Consider the following 22072-nt stretch of genomic DNA (forward strand, 5'->3'; position numbering starts at 1 on the left):
ATTGTTTATTTGTATACCAAATACAAACGTACAAATGAAACAAAGGTACAGTTTAATGAACTGCTAGAAGGTAGACAGACACCCTTGTACCACCACCCACGTCAAACGCTGGAATCCTGCCAGCCCGCCGGAAGTCCACTGTTGCCCCCTCCCTGTGCTGCCCTGCCCAGCCCCAAGAGCAACAATTACCCTGACTTTATTGCAGTCACTTCTTTCCTATCTTTGCAAGTTTGCTCACCCAAGTGTGCATCCCTAGACATTGCAAGTTAAGTTTGCCTTTTTAAAAATGTGTTTTAAATCTCTTTTAATCCATAGATGTCCCCTCCATCTCTTCCCTTCCCTATATTATTTGTTGAAGAAACTAGGTCATTTGTCCTGAGGAGTTTCTAGAATTTCCCACAGGCTGGATCTTGCCAATTGCAGTCTCATGTAGTTTAGAACATTCTTCTGCATTTCCTACAGTTGGCGGTTGGATCTAGTGGTTGAGGCAGTCCCAGGGTTGATTTTTTTTTTCCCCCTGTGGAAAGAGAGGTGTGGGGAGCAAGGTTATATCTTGGGTGGTTGGATGTTCTTCATCGTGAGGTACATAATGGTTGTCTGTCTGTCTTCTTTTGCAATGTTAGTAGCCACTGGCATCCAATGCTTAGAGCCTGCCATTCATTAGAAGTTACAAAATTGTGATATTGCAATTCTGTTATTCCTTCTTCATTTCTTGGCTGAAATACTACTATAAAGAAAAACTCTGCCTCTCTACTGTTTTTAATGGTTTATTAGAATAGAGATTCACGTACCATACACGTCACCTATTCTGAAGCATACAGTTTAGCAGTTTTTAGTATATTCATAGAGTTGTACCTCTATCATCACGATTAATTTTAGAACACTTTGTTAACCCCCAAATAACCCTACTCATCTTTGCTGTCACCTCACAAACCCGGCAGCCCTAAGCAATTACTGACCTAATTTCTGTCTCTAGACTTACAGTTCTGGACATTTCAAATAATATGTAACCGGGTTCTTTCACTTAGTATAATGTTTTCAAGGTGCATCAATGTTGTAACATGTATCGGAACTTTATTCCTTTTTATGGCCAAATAATATTCCATTGTATGGTTATTACTGCATTTTGTTTATCCGTTCATCAGTTGATAGACATTTGGGTTGCTTCTACTTTTTGGCTATTATGAATAATGCTGCTGCGAACATTTTTGTACCAGTTTCTGTGTGAGCATAATGGTTTCATTTTTCTTGGATATTTACCTAGATGTGGAATTGCTGGCTCAAATGGTGACTCTGTGTTTAACCATTTAAGACTGTTTCCTAAATCAGCTACACAATTTGACGGTTCCATCAGCAGTATAAGAGAGTTCCAGTTTCTCCAACATTGGTTATCTGTCTTTTTTATTATAGCCCTCCCAGTGGGTGTGAAGTGTCTGATTGTGGTTTTGGGTTTTTTTTTTTAATAAATAAATAAATTTAATTTATTAATTAATTTATTTATTTATTTACTGGCTGTGTTGGGTCTTCATTGCTGCACACGGGCTTTCTCTAGTTACAGAGAGCAGGGGCTACTCTTCATTGCAGTGTGCTGGCTCCTCGTTGTGGTGGCTTCTCTTGTTGCGGAGCACGGGCTCTAGGTGCATGGGCTTCAGTAGTTGTGGCATGTGGGCTCAACAGCTGTGGCTCATGGACTCCAGAGCACAGGCTCAGTAGTGGTGGCACATGGGCTTAGTTGCTCCGAGGCATGTGGGATCTTCCTGAACTAGGGGTTGAACCCGTGTCCCCTGCATGGGCCAAATCAAAACCACTGCACCACCAGGGAAGCCCGTGATTGTGGTTTTGATTCGCATTTTCCTGATGGTGACTAGTGATGTTGAGCATCTTTTCATATGCTTATTTACTGTTTGTCTACTTTTGGAGATACTGTTTCCTTGACCTATTTTTTAATTGAATATTTGTCTTTTTATTATTGAGTTGTGATAATTCTTTGTATGTTTTAGATAAAAATCCCTTATCAGAAGTACGATTTGTACCATTTTCTCCCATTCAGGGTTGTCTCTGTACTTTCTTGATATCTTGGTGTTCTTTGAAGCATAAAAATTATACATCTTGATGATGTCCAGTTTTTTCTTATGTTGCTTGGCTTTTAGTGTCTTATCTAAGAAACTGCTGCCTAACCTGAGGTCATGAAGATTTGTGTGTATGTTTTATTCTGAGTTTTATAGTCTTAACTCTTGCATTTAGGTCTTTGATTCATTTTGAGTTAATTTTTGTGTATGCTGTCATCTGCTCTTTGGTCACCCAGTGCTACAGCTAAAAGCAGGATTAATGTTTGATTTTTTTTTTTCCATTTATTTACCATTTTTCATCATAAGGCGTTGGTTCCCTAATCATCCTGTGAAGCATTAGTAGTCCGGTGGGTTTTTCGTCATCATGTACGCTTAGATTTAATCGTGAGTTTGTATTATAATAAAAATAATTACATTTTTTAAAGTTTGTGTCCTGGAACACATACATGTATGCAGTAGAGAGAGAAAAGTTTTGTTTTTTAAATCTGGTTTCTTATCCAGCTGTCACATCCTAACTTTAAATCTACCCAATTGTCTTCCAGAAACATGCCAAAGGCCAGGATTTGTTTGATCAGATTGTGTACCATTTGGACCTGGTGGAAACAGATTACTTTGGCCTCCAGTTCCTTGATTCTGCCCAGGTTTCGGTATGTATTCCTTTGATTCCTTACAGGATGGATTGGCTGTTCATGCTAATCACAGATCCACGGTTGCTAGAAATTGGTAGAGAAAAACAGGAGTAAAACCGTGATATTGTTGCAGCAGGAGCATTGGGATGGAGGTGCTGGCACCCACGTGAGATGGTGCATCCATGATGCCGCACCCTGGAGGTGACCAGTACCTGGGAAAGGAAAAGGAAGATGTGTTCCTGTCGCACACGGGGATGTGCAAACATAGGGATGCCGTGTGGGCACATCTCTAGAGTAGGTAGAAAGAAGAAATATCATTATAGGAATTCTTTTAAGGATGCTGCTTGTATTTTTAACCAGCAGAAGAGGTTGTGCCGCCATCTTCTCATGGACTCTTGCCAGGTGTAGCAAGCAGGTGCTGTGAACACAGCTGAATCACAGCGAGGCTTAGTGGGCTCGGGGGTGGGCGGTCAGAGCAGGTTTTGGCATTGGTCGAGAACCATCTTGCAGGCTCCAGGAGGTTGTGTTAGGTCAGCAGAACTTCCCCCACTTTGCCTGTGACAGAACTGTTCACAATGGAGATGCTTGAGTGAGTGAACTTGACACAGCTCAGAGCCACTCTTTCATTTATTTTCATTTCTTTATTTTATAATTTACCTACAATACTATGTTCCTGTTACACAACACAGTAATTCAATATTTCTGTACATTTCTAAATGATCACCATAACCCTGTTTAGGACCTGTCATCATACAAAGATATTACATTGTTACTAACTATATTTTCCGCACTGTACATTTCATACTGGTGACTCATTTATTTTGCAACTACTGGTCGTTTGTACCTCTTAATCTCCCTCACCTATTCCTTTCTCCCTCCTTCCCCCCTGGCAACCACCTGTTTGTTCTCTGTATCTGTAACTCTGTTTCTGTTTTGTAATGTTTGTTCATTTGTTCTGTTTCTTAGATTCCACATATAAGTGATATCATACCGTATTTGTCTTTCACTATCTGACTTATTTCATTTAGCATAATACCCTCTAGGTCCAACCATGTTGTCACAAATGGCAAGATTTCATTATTTTTTTTAATAGTATTTTTTGGCTCCCTTTTTTTTTTTTTTAATAAATTTATTATTTATTTATTGGCTGCATTGGGTCTTCGTTGCTGCACAGGGGCTTTCTCTAGTTGCAGCAAGCAGGGGCTACTCTTCATTGTGGTGTGAGGGCCTCTCATTGTGGTGGCTTCTTTTGTTGTGGAGCATGGGCTCTAGGCTCATGGGCTTCAGTAGTTGCGGCACACGGGCTCAATAATTGTGGCGCACGGGCTTAGTTGCTCTGCAGCATGTGGAATCTTCCTGGACCAGGTATCGAACCCGTGTCCCCTGCATTGGCAGGTGGATTCTTAACCACTGCACCACCTAGGAAGTCCCTCATTATTTTTTGTTTTTATGGCTCTGTAATATTCCATTGCATATGTACTATAGATACCACATCTTCTTTATCCATTCATCTATTGATGGGCACTTGAGTTGCTTCCATATCTTGCTATTGTAAATAACAGTGCAGCGAACATAGGGGTGCACATATCTTTTCTAATTAGTGTTTTTGTTTTCTTTGGATAAATATCCAGGAGTGGAAGTACTGGATCACATGGTAGTTCTGTTTTTAATTTTTTGAGGAATCTCCATACTGTTTTCCATAGTGGCTGCATCCATTTACATTCCCACCAACAGGGCACGAGAGTTCCCTTTTCTCCACGTCCTCACCAATTCTTGTTATTTGTTGTATATTTGACTATAGCCATTCTGACAGGTGTGAGGTGATAGATACCTCATTGTGGTTTAGATTTGCATTTTCCTGATGGTTAATAATGTTGAGCATCTTTTCATGTGTCTGTTGGCCACCTGTATGTCTTCTTTGGAAAAAATGTCTATTCAGATTGCGCATTTTAAATAGGTTTTTTGATGTTGAGTTGTATGAGGTCTTTGTATATTTTGACTGCTAACCCCTCATTGGATAGACCACTTGCAAAGACCTTCTCCTGTTCAGTAGGCGGTGTTTCCATTTTGCTGGTGGTTATCTTTGCTGTGAGAAAGCTTTCTAGTTTGGTGTAGTCCCATCTGTTTATTTTTGCTTTTGTTTCCCTTGCCTGAGGAGACATATCCAAAAAATGTTACTAAGACTGCTGTCGAAGAGCATACTGTCTGTGTTTTCTTCTAGAAGTTTTATGGTTTCAGTCTTACGTTTAAGTCTTTAATTCGTGTTGAATTTAGTTTTGCTCATAGTGTGAGATAGAAGTCCAGTTTGATTCTTTTGCATATAGCTGTCCAGATCTCCCAACACCACTTATTGAAGAGACTGCCTTTGCCACATTGTATATTCGTGCCTCCTTTGTTGTTGATTAATTGATCATATAAATGTGGGTTCATTTCTGGGCTTTCTGTTCTGTTCCATTGATCTGTGTGTCTGTTTTTGTGTCTGTACCATACTGTTTTGATTACTGTAGCTTTATAGTATAGTGTGAAATCAGGGAATGTAATACCTCCAGTTTTGTTCTTTTAAAAAGCAGGAAAGACTTCAGAGTGTCCCTTCACAACAAAATCTAGTTTTGGGTTTCAAAGAGAATTTATTCAGCAATCTAAAAATATTTATTGAGTGCCTGTTCTGCACTGGGTCCTATTCTAAGCAGTGGATAATGCAGTGTACGTATGTAATACCTATGTAATATAACAGGTGGTAATAAGTGTTAAGAAAAATACAGCAGAGTGAGGGGACGGACAGAGTAAGGGGCAGTGCTATTTCAGACAGAGTATGAAAAGGTGAGTTCCTTGGTAGGAGATGTTTGGGCTGAGACCTGGCACTCCTCCTCTATATCTAAGCCTTTCTACCTGAAACACACTTTTTAGATACTTCCTGGGGGCTATGCGTGACGGTGGTAAGGAGATGCTCAAAGTCGATGCCTGGAACTTGGGTTGCCTGAGATGGTTAGTGTGGTGCCCAGTCTGCGGTGATACAGTGGAGCCAGGACTTAAGTGCACCTGGGCTACAGTGCCTGCTGGGCAGACGCTCCCCTCTGCCCCCACTGGATGCCCCCTCTGCACCACCGACTTCCTCCCCACTTTCAGGCCCTCCTGTCTGCCGACAGCCCACTCCCCCACCCCCCGACTGTTGCTGTGAACACCCCAGCTACCTCCTTGAGTTCACGGTCCTGATTCCTTCCCATGAGCTGGAGACTCTCACTCTGGCCACCGTGGCCCTGGGGAGGGCAGACCAGCTTTTCCCTGTCCCTTCCCCCATGCAGTTCTGCTTCCTTTGAGGTTGGACCACCCAGTGCTGTGCCCTCTGACCTCAGCTCTCTCCTTCCCATCCTTCATGGCCTCTGGTGCCTGTTTTACTCTTTGCTGGGCAACCTCAGAACTCAGGCTGCTCACCCCTCTAAACATTCCAGACATGGTTTCCTCTCACCGAAGCTTCTTTTGAGCAAACCTCACACAGATGCACTTTGGGTCCTGTCACCTCCCGAGATCCAGAATTCTGTCCTTTTTCATCCTGTGACAACTTCCCGTGATCTCGTCCTTGCAGTTCCTCTACATGTGGCCTTGGCCCTTGACGACCCCCTCCTGCCCTCTCCTTCCTTGTGGCCTGGCGAAGCTCAGCTGTCTCACTTGTGTCCCCACTTGCCCTTTGCTTCTCCTGCCCCGTGACTGTCCCCTGGCCTCCCTTCGACATGCATGCAGGCCCATCTGCTTCCTCTGCTGCTTCTCCCGGGCTGCCAGGCATTGCTGGAGAGCCGCGGGCTGTGTATTTTGGCAGCATCACAAATCACAGATCACAGGTTCAGCAGAGTCCAGGCCCCTGAGCTGCTCTTGGAGCCTCATTAACCCCCAATGGACTCTCAAGTGCCCCAGGGTTCCCCTTCTGACTCTGGGCCACAGACCTGTCGTCCAGTCCCCTCCAAGACTGTTCTCACAGTTGACCTCTCTGCCAAATCATTTAGCTGAAACGCCTTGTTTCTTTTACCCTGCATCTCAAAGTTTCTCTTTCTCTCTGTCCATCCTTTTTACTACTTTATTTTAAGGGAGTTTGCCTATTTCTCCAGCATTTACTGACTACACTTGCATCAGGGTTCCATTTCTCATTGCTTGCTGGGTGTTGAATTTAGAGTTCTCCTTGCTGTCCCCAGCATCTGACACTCGTCAGCCCTCCTCTTCCTGGAAACTCTTCTCTATTCTGCCTCCTCCTGTTGTCCTTACACGTGTGGTATTTTGGGCTTCAGGTTGTCTATGGCCCTGGACTAGGAGTCAGGGCCTACTCTGGACCTGGACCTTACTCCTGGTTCTGCCCCAACTCATTTGATAGGCTTTAGATAAGCCACCTTTTCTCCCTTGGTCTCAGTTTCCTCATCTGTAAAATGGGGTTCTTTTTTTTTTTTTTGACCACGCCCACACGTCATGCAGGATCTTATTTCCCCGACCAGGGATCGAACCTGTATACCCTGCAGTGGAAGCACAGAGTCTTAACCACTGGACCACCAGGGAAGTCCCTAGAATGGGGTTTTGGGGCCTGTTTTCCCAAGAGCTCTTCTAGTTATAATGTCCTGTGATTCTGAGTCTAAAGGAGAGGCAGGCGTGTCTGCCCCACATATCTTCACTAGTCAGAGAGGAGAAGATACCTGTTATTTCTGCCACTAGAGCCGTGTACCTGTTGCCTTGGTGGCATGTCCTCATCCCTAGACGACTGCTTTCCAGCCATGCAGGTCCCCAGAAAGTCAAGGATGTGACTTCCTTATGAAAGACTTTACTCTGCGCCTCTGCTCACTTGGCTGCCAGGCTTTCCCGTCCACCAGTGCCCAGGCCCTGTGTGGCAGGAGAGATGCTCACGGCAGGATCCAGGCTTCCTTCCGAGGCCGTACACCTGCAGATGCTCAGACTCTGCAGGCTCCAAAGCCTTTCCAGCACGTAGCTCTGTAAACATGACGTGCTTTTCTTCCCCACAAGAGCAGATGTGGGGTCCTTATCTGCCTGACTCTGAGGATCCCAGAGGTGTGGGCCAGCGGCAGCTCCCAGCCCTCTTCTCATCGGTCTGACTTCCAAGCTGGGCTCACTGCAGGCTGGGTTCTGGTGATGTCTGCACTTTGCTTGTGCTGGTTCACCCCTGGAACACCCTTTCTCATCCCGTTTAAACTTCTGGCCGTCCTTCAAGACCACCTGTGATGACAGCCCTTCACGCAGCATGTCCTGAACTCCCAACATGTTTTTCCTCCTCTGTGTAAACCTGAGCTTATTTTGCCCTCCCTGGTAGTTTGCTCATTTGTATATGAACAGACCTTTCTGATTAGATCCTGAGACTTAGAACCTCTTCTTAACTTGGTGACTCTTGGTGACAGGGCATACAACCTAGAACTTTCATCTTTAGCCCCAGAAGGGACCTCAAGAGCCATTTGTCAAATTTCTCCACCTTCTAGGTGGTGAAACCAAAGCCCTTAGACATTGTCAGGTCATTTAGTGAGTAGCACAGCTCGTGCGCGAACCCAGGTTTTGTGGTTTCGGGTTTTAAGTGCTCATTTGAGTCCACTGTACTCTGGAGCCTCAGTGTTCCTAACTCTAAGGTGGATGTAGTAACATCCATTTCAGAGGGAAATTGAAGGACTCAGTGAGTTAGTGGAGGAGAAAGGATTTTGTAATCCAGCATAGGTGTGGGTCTCTTCCTAGGTGGGCAGGCCCTAGGGGACCAGAAGTCATCACGGCCCCCAGAGGTGATGCACTGAGGTTAGCGGGAACCTCAGGTCTGCCTTGCCTGTGGGAGAAACCTTCGCAGTTCAGATGAGACCCTTGGGAAAGTTCGCTGAGCCAGTGATTTTTCTGAGGGCCTGGGACAAAGCAGTTGGCAGTTGGTGGCAGCTGTAATAGATAGGGGCCTGGAATGGAATGGTCCACTTGGGCATTGGCTTATCGCCCCATAATTGAGGCTCCTGCAAGGAATGACATCCCCACCCAGCCCCTGATATGCAAATCAGAGGGCTGGCGGTGGCAAGGCTCTTGGCAAGGCTCTCTGCGTCTCCAGCTTATGTCCCAGCTCCCTGCAAAGACCCAAGCCTGGTTTCCATGGTGTGCTGCCCAGCCCTGAAGCAAGGTCAAAGTCTATTGGCATTGCCTATTTTTAGCACTTGGGGCTGGGGCCTCCTCTTTCCCTTTTCGGTATCAAAGCTGGAAAGCCACCCAGGAACCCACTCTGTAGCTGTCACTTTGGCACAGCTCAAAGCAGGGGCAAGGGTTCTATTTTTACATATCAAAGCTTTCTCCTGAGAGCTCCAGCTCTGGCCTGCACCCACCCAGCCTTCTTACAGACTGATCTGGTAGGTGCTGTTTACTGAGTTCCTACTCCCATGAGCCCTGAGGCAGGCATCAAACTAAAGGCTTTATGTAACTCTTGTTTAACATTCAGCACTGATCTGTAAAGCTGGCCGTAGAGCAGACCCATTTTACAGATGAATCCAAGTCTCCCTGGAAACCTTGTGAAGGTTCAAGTAAGGCACAGAGTCGGGATTCAGAACCTGGTCTCTCATTCCAAAGGCCAGCACTTTCCGCTGGGTTATACTGATTCCATTACACATGGTAGCATCACACCCACCCCGACACACTCACACCCATGGGAAGAAAACATTCAGTTCGTAGCCATTCAGCAAACAGTGACTTGAAGCTTACTCAGTAGCAAGCTCTGTGTGCAGAGGTAGGCTGGACAGTGTCCCTGTCTGCCACGTTCTGGTGGGGGAGACAGACAAGTGGCCCCTTGGAAAACTGTGGGCTCGGTCCTCCCATCTACGAGCCTGGAGCCTGAGTGTTGCTGATGAGGTGAGCAGGGTATCAGAGGGGAAGGGTGAACGTGAGGTGGGCCACAGCCACAGAGGATGAGAGGACTTTGCCAGGCAGAGGAGCGGCAGCAGTTTGGGGCCGGGGCAACCACAGCCCCACCGAACGGGAGCCTCCACCCCCATCTCGGGGGCAGGTGTTCTACAGGTTAGGTGCAGCCATCCTAAGTCCCTTCCGGAGCCCCTCCCAGGGTGAAAGGGAGCGTTTTATGGGGGTCCATTTTGCAGCAAGGAATCCAGAAAAGGTGATTTTAGCCTTTGTCTCAAGACCTGTGAGATGTTTTTCCTCTGGTTTTTGCAGCGTGGAATTGGGTAGATGGGTCTTTAGAGGCCCAGGGCTGCCAGGGGAGGTTGACGCCCAGACATGGTAACGGGAAGGACTCAGTGGACACCAGAGGGACTATAGCAGCTTCACTCTGATGGCTGCCTGCAATGTCATCATGTTTGCCACTCACGTGGACACTGCAGAGAGCTCCTGCCATTTCAGATGCACGTTAGGGGATGGGGGAGTAGGAGAGTAGAAACACTAGTAGTGGGATATGTTACTCTAAGAGAAAAAATTTTAAACCCTTCCTTCCATGGGAACAATTTGTTACAGTTTCCAGGGACACCGAGTTGATTCTGCGGTGTTAAGGGACAGCTCAGTGCACAGATGAGGAAGCTGCGGGCTGGGGGCAGGGGGCTTGCTCACAGCCACACGCCAGGCAACTGGCTGGGCTGGGACTTGAACGCTGATCTTTTTTTTTTTTTTTTTTTTTAATATTTATTTGTTTGGCTCCACCGGGTCTTAGTTGCGGCATGAGCGATCTTTGTTGCCCCGTGCAGGATCTTTAGTTGTGGCATACGGGAGCCAGTCCCCTGACCAGGGATCGAACCAGGGCCCCCTGCATTGGGAGCGCGGAGTCTTAACCACTTCAGCAAATTAATCAAACCCAAGGAGGGGGTCATAGGAAACTCCCATCTGTAGCCAATAGGTTAGCAGCACAGGTGACAACCTGGACTTGGGATTAGCTTCCCTGGACCTCCAGGGAAGTCCCTGCCTCCTTCTCAAAGACGTGTGAAACTGCTCAAGAAATGCCGCAGGCCTCCCAACAGCCTGCTTCTGAATGTTGGTGGAGCAAGTGTTTTCCTGCCCACGTGCAAATATTGGTGCCGAATGGGAAGCTATTGATAAAGGGAAGGCGTCTCTGCATTTGATTTAAACGAATCCCTAAGGAAAGCTTGAGTAGCTGTGTGAACTGGTCGACAGGGCTTACTTCTGGATGAGGTCAAGGAGAGATCCCTCCCGAAGGCAGAGGAGACATGTCAGGCTGGTGTGTGCTGTGGAGACCAGAGCACTGGATGCTGACACAGCCTGAGTTAGAATCCTGCCTCATTAATGCCCTTGATGCAGGATACCTCGCGCCCTCTCCACGCCCACCTTCCTCTGTTCTGAGGCCTGAGAAAGTGATGGATGTGACATAATGCAAGGGGTGTTTTTTTCAACAGTTACCAGGCAATGAATTCTGACACCATCTATCTGAAGATAGTGTCAGATCCCACAGGTTAAGTCCCTTAAGACTTCCCCCCTCCCACCCTCCGACCCCAAAACACATGTCAGACGCTAATCCCAAGTCCAGGTTGTCACCTGTGCTGCTAACCTATTGGCTATAGATGGGAGTTTCCTATGACCCCCTCCTTGGGTTTGATTAATTTGCTGAAGCCCATTGCAGAAATCAGAGGACTATTTTACTTACTAGGTTATAGTTTATCATAAAAGGATGTAACTCGGGAACAGCCAGATGAAACAGATGCATAGGGCGGGGGGGGGAGGTGCAGAGCTTTCATGCCATCTCTGAACATGCCACTCTTCCCATGTCCCCCTGTGTTCACCAGCCTGGAAGGTCTATGAATCTTGTCCTTATGAAGGCTTCATTACATAGACGCAATTGATTAAATCATCAGCCACTGGTGATTGATTCAAACTGCAACCCCTCTCCCCTCCCTGGAGGTCAGGGTTAGGGGGGAACTGAAAGTTCCAAGCCCCTGTTTGGTTCCCCTGGCAACCAGCCCCATCCTTAGGTGCTTTCCCGCAGTCACCTCATTCACATAAACTCAGGTGTCATTGAAAGGGGTTTGTTATGAATATTAAGACACTTTTATTGCTGTTACCACTTAGGAAATTACAAGGGTTTTAGGAACTCTGTGCCAGAAACTGACAAAGACCAAATATACATTTCTTATTATGAGTCACAATATCACACAATAAGCTCCAAAAGTGTTCATTCTCTTCTTTCTCTTTACATCCTTTGGATATGATTATCTCGCAGATTCCTTCCAGCTCAAATTTAAATGCAAACTAGACAAACTTTTTACAAGCCAAGAAAATCTAGAGGTACTAGAAAGCCAGTTATGAGTTCCATCACTTAAATATGATGGCCCAGGGGTTGTTCAGGCAGAGTTTTTAGAACCTCTTCAGCCCCTGAGCTTCTGGCCGTTGTGATTCAAGTGCTTCTGTGTAGATTTTAGACAATTAAATTCTACAACCAGCCTCATGTATGTTATAATTCTAGAACTGATGTACTATTAGAACAGATGGGCTTTGCCAGATCATCTCACATCTCGATTTGTGGAAAGGGTTTTGCCAGATGGACTTGCATGAGAAATTCAGATCAGAAACCACCTAATACCCGTTAGAGTTAGTTAAATGTCTTGCCCTTTGTACTCAGAAGTGCACCTGTCTGTTTCCGGTGACTGGTTTAATGGTCTGTTGAGAGGGCTGGAGCCATTTGTGTGGCCTCTGCTGCCAGGCGGCCTGGCTATATTTAGCCGGATGCAGGTGAACATCTGAGACAGGTCCTGCTGCTGCTGCCTAGGGCTTCAAGCCAAGCATAGGATGTAATTTACTAAATGCCACATTGGGCCTGAGTGCCCGGAGTTTTCAAGTCCCAGGGTGGTCTTGTGGGATTAAGTACGAGTGATCAGAGTCTGGTCAGCTCCTGCAGCTAAGAAGAAAGTCAGGTCATTTTGAACTGGTTGGATGCAAGATAGGTTTTTATCATCTCTTGTTTTAGGATTATGACTGGGTTTCTTATTGCCTCCGATGCTGGTGAACAAGCTTGATCTGAACACCCCAGAGTCAAGGAGCTTTTTCTTTCTTTTTTTTTTTAATAAAGACTTTTCTGATGTGGACCATTTTTTGAAGTCTTTATTGAATTTGTTACAGTTATTGCCTCTGTTTTTTTGTCCGCAAGGCACGTGGGATCTTAGCTCCCTGACCAGGGATGGAACCCGCAACCCCTACATTGGAAGGCGACGTCTTAACCACTGGACCCCCAGGGAAGTCCCAGGAGCTTTTTACATGGAACCATTTCTGATTCCTTTCCCTTCTTTGTGAGCCCCAGACTTTTCACAGGCTTGATCCTGGCGGGTCCTGCTCTGGGCCTGGCTCCGTGGCTGGTGGCTAGGTGGGAAGGATGGAGGCCAGCACACGTGGACAAGGGGGCTCCTTTAGCAGTGTGGTCAGAGGGAAAGGCATCTGCTGTCCAGGAGGAGCATCTAGCCATGATATGCCTGTCAGCTAACACAGGCCGTAGACATCTGGCTAGTATACCCTGAAATTGCTTGAAATTTTACAGAGCTCAGACAGCAGTTTTCAGAAGGGGCTGTTTCAGGGATCCCCAGGATAAGTATTAGGACATATTCTTGGACAGGAGAGGATGCAGGAAAACTTCAGCACTAAATATTTAATGGGCATACTGGGAGCCTTTAAAAAACACTATCTGAGAGATTCTGTTTAATGATCTTCGGTGGGACCTGGGTATTTGTGATTGAAACACAGCCAGTGTTGAGAACCACAGCTAAGGTTGGGCCTGAATCAACATTAGAGTAGAAGGAGGGGAACAGTGGGCTGGAATTTGTTCTGTTCCAAATACGATAAGGAGACTTGAGAAAGGAAAGAAATGGGACAAGCTCCTTTAAGCTCTGAGCGTCTGGGGCTAATAAGATTAGAAGGCTGGTTGCAGTGAGAACTTTCCTTGCCTGGTAAGGATAAACTCATTTGAAAGTAAGGTTTAGTCAAGCTATTAGCATGATACTTACTTTGGCAGGAAAGTAAATATTATGTTTTTATCAAGTCTTTATCTGTCCTCCTCCCAGGGGCTAAGGTCCAGCATTTCCAGCTTGGTTGAGGGCAGCAGTGAGATTTAATTCTAATGAAACAAACTGATCATCCAAAGCTGCCTGATAGGCAAGTGATGAATGAATAATGGAAGTCGACAACCCAGCCCACCCCACCCACCCCCCGTGAAAATAATATTCCCATTAAAAGGGAAAAAAACTATGCAGAAAAAGTAAAAAAGAAAAACAGCAAATGTCATTCACAGTCCCACATTCAGAAATAACCTCTATAAATTCTTCCTACCTGCTTTTTTTTTTTTCATCTCACATTGTGCTGTGAATCTCTTGCCACATCAATAAATATGGGCCTAAATCAGTTTTAAAGGCTGAATAGTATTTCATTATATGGAGGAGCCATTTTTTAATCTCTTTGTTGATGGACATTTAGGTCATTTCCCATTCAAAGCTATTAACAATGAGATAAAGCATCCTGTCCACGAGCCTTGGAGATAGGCATCCGGCTGCAGGGATCTGGGGCTTTTATCACACCATTGCCTAGTCGGGGAGTGGGGGTGACAAAGCCCACGGTCTCCCATTGCACTGCTCACAGCTTATTGTGTTATAATTCATCTCTTATTTGCTTTTGTGTTTCCTTGTCCCCCTCCTCCCACACAGTCATAATGGGCTCTTTGGTGAGGAGCAGAGTACACAGTACTCACTTAGTGCAGCCCTTTCTCATTATTAGAATGTGCAGTTTAGATTGCTTCTGCAAGTATATTGACAGTCAGCGGAGTGGGCTCTGATTCTGAATAGCTAAGTGAGAAACCCGCTCTGGGCTGTGTTGTTCCAACTGCTGTTCTAACAGCCATGTTCCACGTGTATGGGGTTTACGTAAAGGGATGGGAAGGTCCCTATTTGCCTCGTTTTTTTAAAAGTGTTGAACATTTATTTATTTCTCAAGAATCTAATAAGGGCCTGCCGGGTGCCACACTCTGTGTTTGGCACAGGAAACTCAAAGATGATGAAGCGATGGTCCCTGCCCTTCAAGGCTTATGTTCACCTGGAGAGGCTCAGAGTTTCCTGTTCCTAAGTGTTGTTTTCCATGGGAGTCAAGCTCCCGAGCCTCCTCAGGACCACAGTGTCAACAACTTGGATGTTATAGAGGAACTTTTATATGAGGGAGATGGTTTTGTAATTTCCTTGGATGGATGAGACTGAAGTGGTGGTGAAAACCAGAGGAAATTGAAATGCCTTCATGGACTGGAGCAGAATTATCTCAGGCAAATCCCCTCCTGTTTTCCCATCTTCAGTGTGGGTCATTTAAAGGATCATGAATTTCGGTTTTTAATTTTAGACTTTAGGGCGACAGAGTTACACGACCTGTGCGTGAGCAGAGATTTTTGGTGGTGGGGCTTGTTGTCGTTACTAGATTAGCAGAGACTTGGTTGCAACTTGAGGAAACGCAGACGGAAAAGGCAGTTGGTGGCTCCACTGACTAGAAGGCACTTTATAGATCAGTTAGGTAGAGGGTTTTAGGTTATTTTAGGCACCTTGTTGAAAAGCTGTCTCCCCGGGAAAAATGCTCTTAATGTGCATAAGCACAGATTTTTTTTTTAAATTGATGTAGAGTTGATTTATAATATTGTGTTAGTTTCAGGTATACAGCAGAGTCAGATTATTTTCCATTATAGATTGTTACAGGATATTGAATATAGTCCCCGTGCTTTACAGTAAATCCTTATTGCTTATCTAGGTTATTATGTATAGTAGTTTGCATGTGGAGTTTAATCCCAAATTCCTAATTTATCCCTCTCCCTTTCCCCCTTTGGTAACCATAAGTTTGTTTTCTGTTTTTGTGAGTCTGTTTCCATTTTGTGTATAGATTCATTTGTATTATTTTTTAGATTCCATATATAAGTGATATCATATAATTGTCTTTCTGTGACTTACTTCACTTAGTTTAATAATTTATAGGTCCATCTGTATTGCTGCAAATGGCAATATTTCATTATTTTTTATGGCTGAGTGATAGTCTATTATATGTATACCACATTTCCTCAAACCAGTCATCTGTTGATGGGCACTTGGCTTGGCTATGATAAATAGTGCTGCTATGAACATTGGGATACGTGTATCTTTTCAAATTAGTGTTTTCTTTTTTTTTGGATATACAACCAGGAGTAGAATTGATGGTTCTATTTTTAGTTCTGTTTTTGTTTTTGTTTTTAATTTTTTTAAGCTCTTTATTAGAGTATAATTGCTTTACACTGTTGTGCCAGTTTCTGCTGTACAACAGTGAATCAGCTGTATTTATAGATACATCCCCATATCCCCTCCTTCCTGCAACTCCTTCCCACCCTCCCCCTCCCAGCCATCTAAGTCATCATCAGTCATCGAGTTGATCTGCCTGTGTTATGCAGCAGCTTCCTACGAGCTATCTGTTTTACATTTGGTAGTGTGTATATGTCAATGCTACTCTCTCACTTCGTCCCAGCTTCCCCTTCACCCCCCACCCCTTGTCCTCAGGTCCGTTCTCTACATCTGCATCTTTATTGCTGCCCTGTCTTTGGGTTCATCAGTGCCATTTTTTTAGATTCCATATATATGAATTAGCATACGGTATTTGTTTTTCTCTTTCTGGCTTACTTTGCTCTGTATGACAGACTCTCGGTCCATCCACCTCACTATAGATAACTCAGTTTCATTCCTTTTTATGGCTGAGTAATATTCCATTGTATATATGTGCCACATCTTCTTTATCCATTCCTCTGTTGATGGACATTTAGGTTGCTTCCATGTCCTGGCTATTGTAAATAGTGCTGCAGTGAACATTGTGGTACATGTTTCTTTTTGGATTATGGTTTTCTCAGGGTATATGCCCAGGAATAGGATTGCTGGGTCATATGGTAGTTCTATTTTTAGCTTTTTAAGGAACCTCCATACTGTTTTCCATAGTGGCTGCTCCAATTTACATTCCCAACAACAGTGCGGGAAGGTTCCCTTTTCCCACATCCTCTTTAGCATTTATTATTTATAGACTTCTTTATGATGACTGTTCTAACCCATGTTATGGTTTTGATTTGTTTGTCTAATAATTAGTGATGTTGAGCATCTTTTCATGAAGAACAGATATTTTTATACCATCCCAAGCCATTTGCAAATCCCCAGCCTAAGAGCTCATGATCCGGTCCCATCCCTGGTTTAAATTACTAAGATTTGTAGGGGAGGGAGTGACTGTATAATCTTACTGATGAACTATTTCTTTTTCTTTTTCTTTTTTAATGTATTTGTTGGCTGCATTGGGTCTTCGCTGCTGCATGCAGGCTTTCTCTAGTTGTAGCGAGTGAGGGCTACTCTTTGTTGCAGTGCGTGGGCTTCTCATTGCAGTGGCTTCTCTGGTTGTGGAGCATGGGCTCTAGGTGCCTGGACTTCAGTAGTGGTGGCACATGGGCCCTAGAGCACAGGCTCAGTAGTTGTGGCGCACAGGCTTAGTTGCTCCGCAGCATGTGGGCTCTTCCCAGCCCAGGGATCGAACCCATGTCCCCTGCATTGTCAGGCAGATTCTTAACCGCTGTGCCACCAGGGAAGTCCCCTGATGAACTGTTTCTAAAAAAACATTTTTTTCTTTCAGCACTGGCTGGATCATTCCAAACCTATAAAAAAGCAGATGAAAAGTAAGTAAGCAGAATTTAATCTACTACCTACTTCTTTTATCAGAGAATAAACTCCTTTGCCAATGTTTTGAGATATTACATTTTCATTAGAACTTGGGAGCATTTTCAAATGGATTCAATTTTAAGGATGAATTTTAATTTCCTAAGGCTGGCTAAGTGTTAGAGTTCAAAATTTGAGTAAGAGTTTTTAGTAGATGTTAAAAAAACAGACTGTGGCCTCATTTGAAATCAGGCACTTCTCCCAATGAGGATCGATAGATATGCTGTTTAGAAACATGACTTTATACCTGCGACATTCATTTTCTCATGAGTTATGAAGTAGATTCAGAGAATGGGAGAGCAGGAGGGATCTTTGACAGTCTGGTCCAGCTCTCTGATTTTATGGTTATGGTAACCACATTTCTTCAATGTGGTTTATGTATGAATAACTTTTCTTAATTTAATACTTTTAAGGTATTTTTACTGTAGTATTTTTAGATTGCAGAACACTTGATTGCTCATGTGTTACTTTCCTTTAGCTCACTTAGTATTTTGTTAAAAGTTAGTATCACTTTGGAGGATCTTAGCAATCAGGGGTGAAAGTAAAATGTTAGCTCTTAGTAATTCATCTAGATGATTAGGGTTTTCTTCCAGAATGAGGTTACTAGCTAAACTATCTTTGTCAACACCAAAGTCCATTTTAGTTTTCCAAACTAGGATCGAAAAGAACTTACTAGCTTCGTATGTTCTGATGTTACCTCCCAGTGTCGTGGTTAGATATGTTAATAGATTTAACATGTTCTTCCTTTTGTCCATTCTGTGATCTTCAAAACTGGGGAAAAAATTCTTCACCCTTCCATCTCCAAATGCTTAGTTGGACCTGCTTATGCTTTGCACTTTCGAGTTAAATATTATTCTTCAGAACCGAACAACCTTCGTGAAGAGTTTACAAGGTAGGACAAGATGCAAAAGAAGATCCTTCCGCCCACCCGAACCCCATAGTACTCGCCTTACTTATAACTGATGGGTCTTCTAAACTGTGGGTTTGCCGCCGCTTCCGTCTGCTGTTTTTGTATTCTGAGCAACTGTTATTAGCACTTGGCCTATGCTTATCTCTGTATTCTGTTGAAAACCCACACTTGGCTTGATTGGACTCATTTTAATGGTAGTTGAGCACCTGTCAGAAGCAATAACACTCTGGAATGTACTAGAACCTTTACCACCACCCCTGTGTCTCGGTCGCCCACGTTGTCCTATATCCATTCCACAGAGAGTGGCCATGTGCATTGTTTTCAGAGTTCAGACAAATTACATTAGCCTCGTGTTCCTCTTCAGAGTCCTTTATGAAGTGTGCTGCTTCTAGCTATCATCAAAGCCAGTGATTCTTAACCAGGGTTTGTGGATCAGAAACGCCCAGGAAGCTTTTGAACGAATCAGATTCCTGGGGACCACTCTCGCGTGTAAGATTCTCATTCCGTAGGTACGGAGTGGAGCGTGGGCAGCTTTGGTTTTTACAAAGCACTGTACGTGGCTCTGATGCCCACATCCTCCTGGTGAAAAGAACACTTGCCTAATCTTTTCCTTCGGTGAACTCCACCTGTCTTATTTGCTGCCTTTCTCCCCATTTCCGTTACCCCTGTGACCAGCTGCCGTCCAATTCCAGGATTTCTATTTCCTGTGTGTGTGTCCGTGTGTGTGCGCACGTGTGTTTTGGTTTTTCAAAGACAGAGCCTACCGTTAAACTGCATCAGAAAAAAAGCCTCCAGCGGTTGCTAACTACAGTCATCTGTACACTTTTTGATACAATCAGCTGCAGCCTTTCTGGAACCTGCTGGTGGGGCTGACTGAGGGCCCGATGCAGTGGCTTCACCCTGCCTGTTGGATTAGACATGTTGCATGCTGTGTGTGCGCCCTGTGTGGGTGGGTGTGTGTGTGTGTGTCCTGGAGCCCCAAGGGCATATGGAGGCGTCATTGGACCGTGCAGTGTGCCATGTTCCATCCTCCAAGTATCTTGCAAATTCCCTACATGAGCTCGCCTTCCTAGCTAGGTTCTGGGATACCTTCCCGGAGACTCAGGAGAAGATGCTTCCACCCAAGTTCTCATTTGATTTGGACTCCCTTTTTACAATGCAGAATTCTGGGCTGCGTGTGGGATGGGATTTGGGATGGGAGGTTGGGGATTGGAAGCGGCTGGGGAAGAGTTATCCCCGTTGACTTTTGTATATGTTTGTCAGGTACCTGTTTGTTTTACAACTCAGGCATGACATTCTTTCAGGAAAGTAAGTATGTTTTTGTTCTAACTCTTAACTCAAGATAGATCATAGTGTATTTTCTAAATAATTCACTGTTTTTTTTTTTTTTAACTCTTTACCCTTGTTCCCTTTTCAAAATTCAAAAAAAGTACACCAGGCATTGTGAAGTGAGTCTAATACTTGTATCACTGTCATCATCATCTTATTTTAAATGATGACTATATGGCTTGAAGCATTTCCAAGAGCATTTAATACCTTATGTGATGTGTATTTGGGAATAATTCTCTCCCTGATCACATCACTGCCCCATTCATAATGGCTTTTGTCATATTTGCAAGCAAGATACGTTATTAGTATGTATACACTTACAAGTATTTGGATCATCCAAAAGTCTCATCACCATCGGCATTTAAATAATGTAAAGAGGTTATAGTCTGATTCTAGTATAAAGAGGTTTAGACATCTCATCTCATTTCCTTTTCTTCTAAAAATGGTTTTTAAATACTAAGCCTCTGGCTATACAATGATTGTTGAGCACGAGAAGCGTTGGCACTGAAGCGGTTTGTTTCGCAGGCAGTATGTATTTTAAGGGTATGAGATTTTAGCAGTCATAACTTTTATAGTTGTGTCACTTTTCACCAGACATATTGACTGTTTTCTGTTACATGAAAAACTAAGATGTACTGAATCTAAAATGTAATACCTGCTGTTATTGATAAGAATACATTTTGATTTTGAATATCATCTGAAGGAGATTTAAAATGTGATTCCCGAATTTGCAAACTTTCTGTAGAATATGCGCTGTGAGAATCCTAGTAGAATGTACCCTATCGAACAAGTAGATTGTACAGTGTATACATTTGCCTTATTCAACCATGCAATATAGATCTTTGATTGTGTGTGTATAAGAGTGTGTGTGTATTTCTCTCTCTCTTTCCATACTGTGCTCCTCATACTAAAAGCCTCTTAACTAGTGATTGTCTTTGGTCTGGAAAAATATTAATGGCTTCACCTTGCATCTGTACAGTACTTTGTGGTATATGTGCACGTCAGCCTGATTTACTGCATTCACAGCAGAGTGGTGTTCTGGCCCCAGCATTGCCTCTACCAGCTGGCCGGCCATGGGCAGGACACTTGAACACTCAAGTTCCTCATCTCTGAGGTGGGGGATGGGGAGCACGGGCAACACCCATCCTAGGGATTGACACACTCGATGCATGGACCAAATTGGATAATATATATACATGAAAAGGCTTTGAAAACTATGAAGTGCTGTACCGATGTATGTCATTATTATTTTTTTGGCTAAATTTGTAATAAAGTATGAATGAGATCACTGGATGTGTAGTAATACGTCTCTGTGGCGATGCCTCAGTTATTCAATTGCTTGAATGTATCCAGCTGTCCTGGCAATCTTAGATGTGTTGTCTGTTTATTTCTACCACTATGACCTCGTTTCAAAGAAGATTTAAGGCAGCTTGAAAAGGTGCATGTACTAGACCAAGATAAAAATAAGTTTAAAAATAGTAAGGCAAAGTGAAGGCTTTTCATTCTATTTCCCAAACTTCCCCATTCTTGCCACATTCAGTAAAATTGCCCGTTAGAGTTGAGAGAAGCTGTACCTAGATGGGGCTATTTTACCATATGATGAGAACTGACTCTGGGAAACAGGGAGCCTAAGTCAGCTTGTTTGCATTTTTTAATGTAGACAGCAAAAGTAGGAACCACCAAGAACAAAAATCGTTATCTAAATATCACTACCTTCTGAAAAATTATTTTAGTGACATTTTGTATAGTTATGAATATTCAAGTTCATATTTGGAGTTAATTTCTTTCTTTTTTTCCCCCCCAAGATTGAAATGTCCATATGAAACAGCTGTGGAATTAGCTGCTCTCTGCCTACAAGGTACATTGTTCCTTAGTGGTAATTAGCATTTTAAAGTTGTTGCTTTTCATTTCAACAAATGAGGGTCTCCTGTGTACCAGCACAGTGCTCAGCTTTGGGGGGTATAAATGAACATGATACAGTCTCCGCCTCCAAGTAGCTTTCGGTCCCAAGAGCACCACGTGGCAGGATCGCATACTTCGTGTGTATATACAGAGTACAGCGTGGTTCCTTCAGGAAGAGAGACCTGCAGGAGGCTTGGAAGTGGAAGGCCCATGGCGGGGGTGGGTCAATGGAGATGAACAGAGAATCCAAGGCACAAAGTAGAAAAGTGCAGAGAGGCACCAGCAGTTGAGTAGTGTCAGAGGGCGAGGTTCAAAAACCTGGAGAGGTGGGTGACCTTGACCCCATTTATAGTGCATGAACTTTGCACTGTCAGCATGGCACCTTTGAAGGCTCTTGAGTGGGAGGCAGGCCTGGTCAGATGTGCATTTTAGAAAGGCCACAGTGGCTGTGACGGGGAGAAGGGACTGGAACGAGACCAAGACTGGGACTGGGGGGTGCAGTGAGGAGGTGTAGCTGTAATAAAACGAAACTGACTAAGGCTGAGGATTAAA

At 44.1% G+C, this 22072-nt stretch overlaps 1 protein-coding gene across 5 annotated transcripts in view; it reads left to right on the plus strand.

The window, feature by feature from the left end:
* EPB41L4B (erythrocyte membrane protein band 4.1 like 4B) overlaps positions 1–22072 on the plus strand; it is a 131784-nt gene that overhangs the window by 31799 nt on the left and 77913 nt on the right. For all 5 annotated transcript variants that reach the window (XM_057720890.1, XM_057720892.1, XM_057720894.1 and 2 more), the window contains exons 2-6: positions 2612–2716; positions 17297–17339; positions 18193–18271; positions 19553–19597; positions 21424–21476. In XM_057720890.1, the coding sequence (XP_057576873.1) occupies positions 2612–2716; positions 17297–17339; positions 18193–18271; positions 19553–19597; positions 21424–21476 (325 nt within the window). The remainder of the gene's footprint in view (positions 1–2611; positions 2717–17296; positions 17340–18192; positions 18272–19552; positions 19598–21423; positions 21477–22072) is intronic.

Source organism: Hippopotamus amphibius, chromosome 2 (genome assembly GCF_030028045.1).
Source record: "Hippopotamus amphibius kiboko isolate mHipAmp2 chromosome 2, mHipAmp2.hap2, whole genome shotgun sequence".
In the NCBI taxonomy this organism is placed as follows: Eukaryota; Metazoa; Chordata; class Mammalia; order Artiodactyla; family Hippopotamidae; genus Hippopotamus; species Hippopotamus amphibius.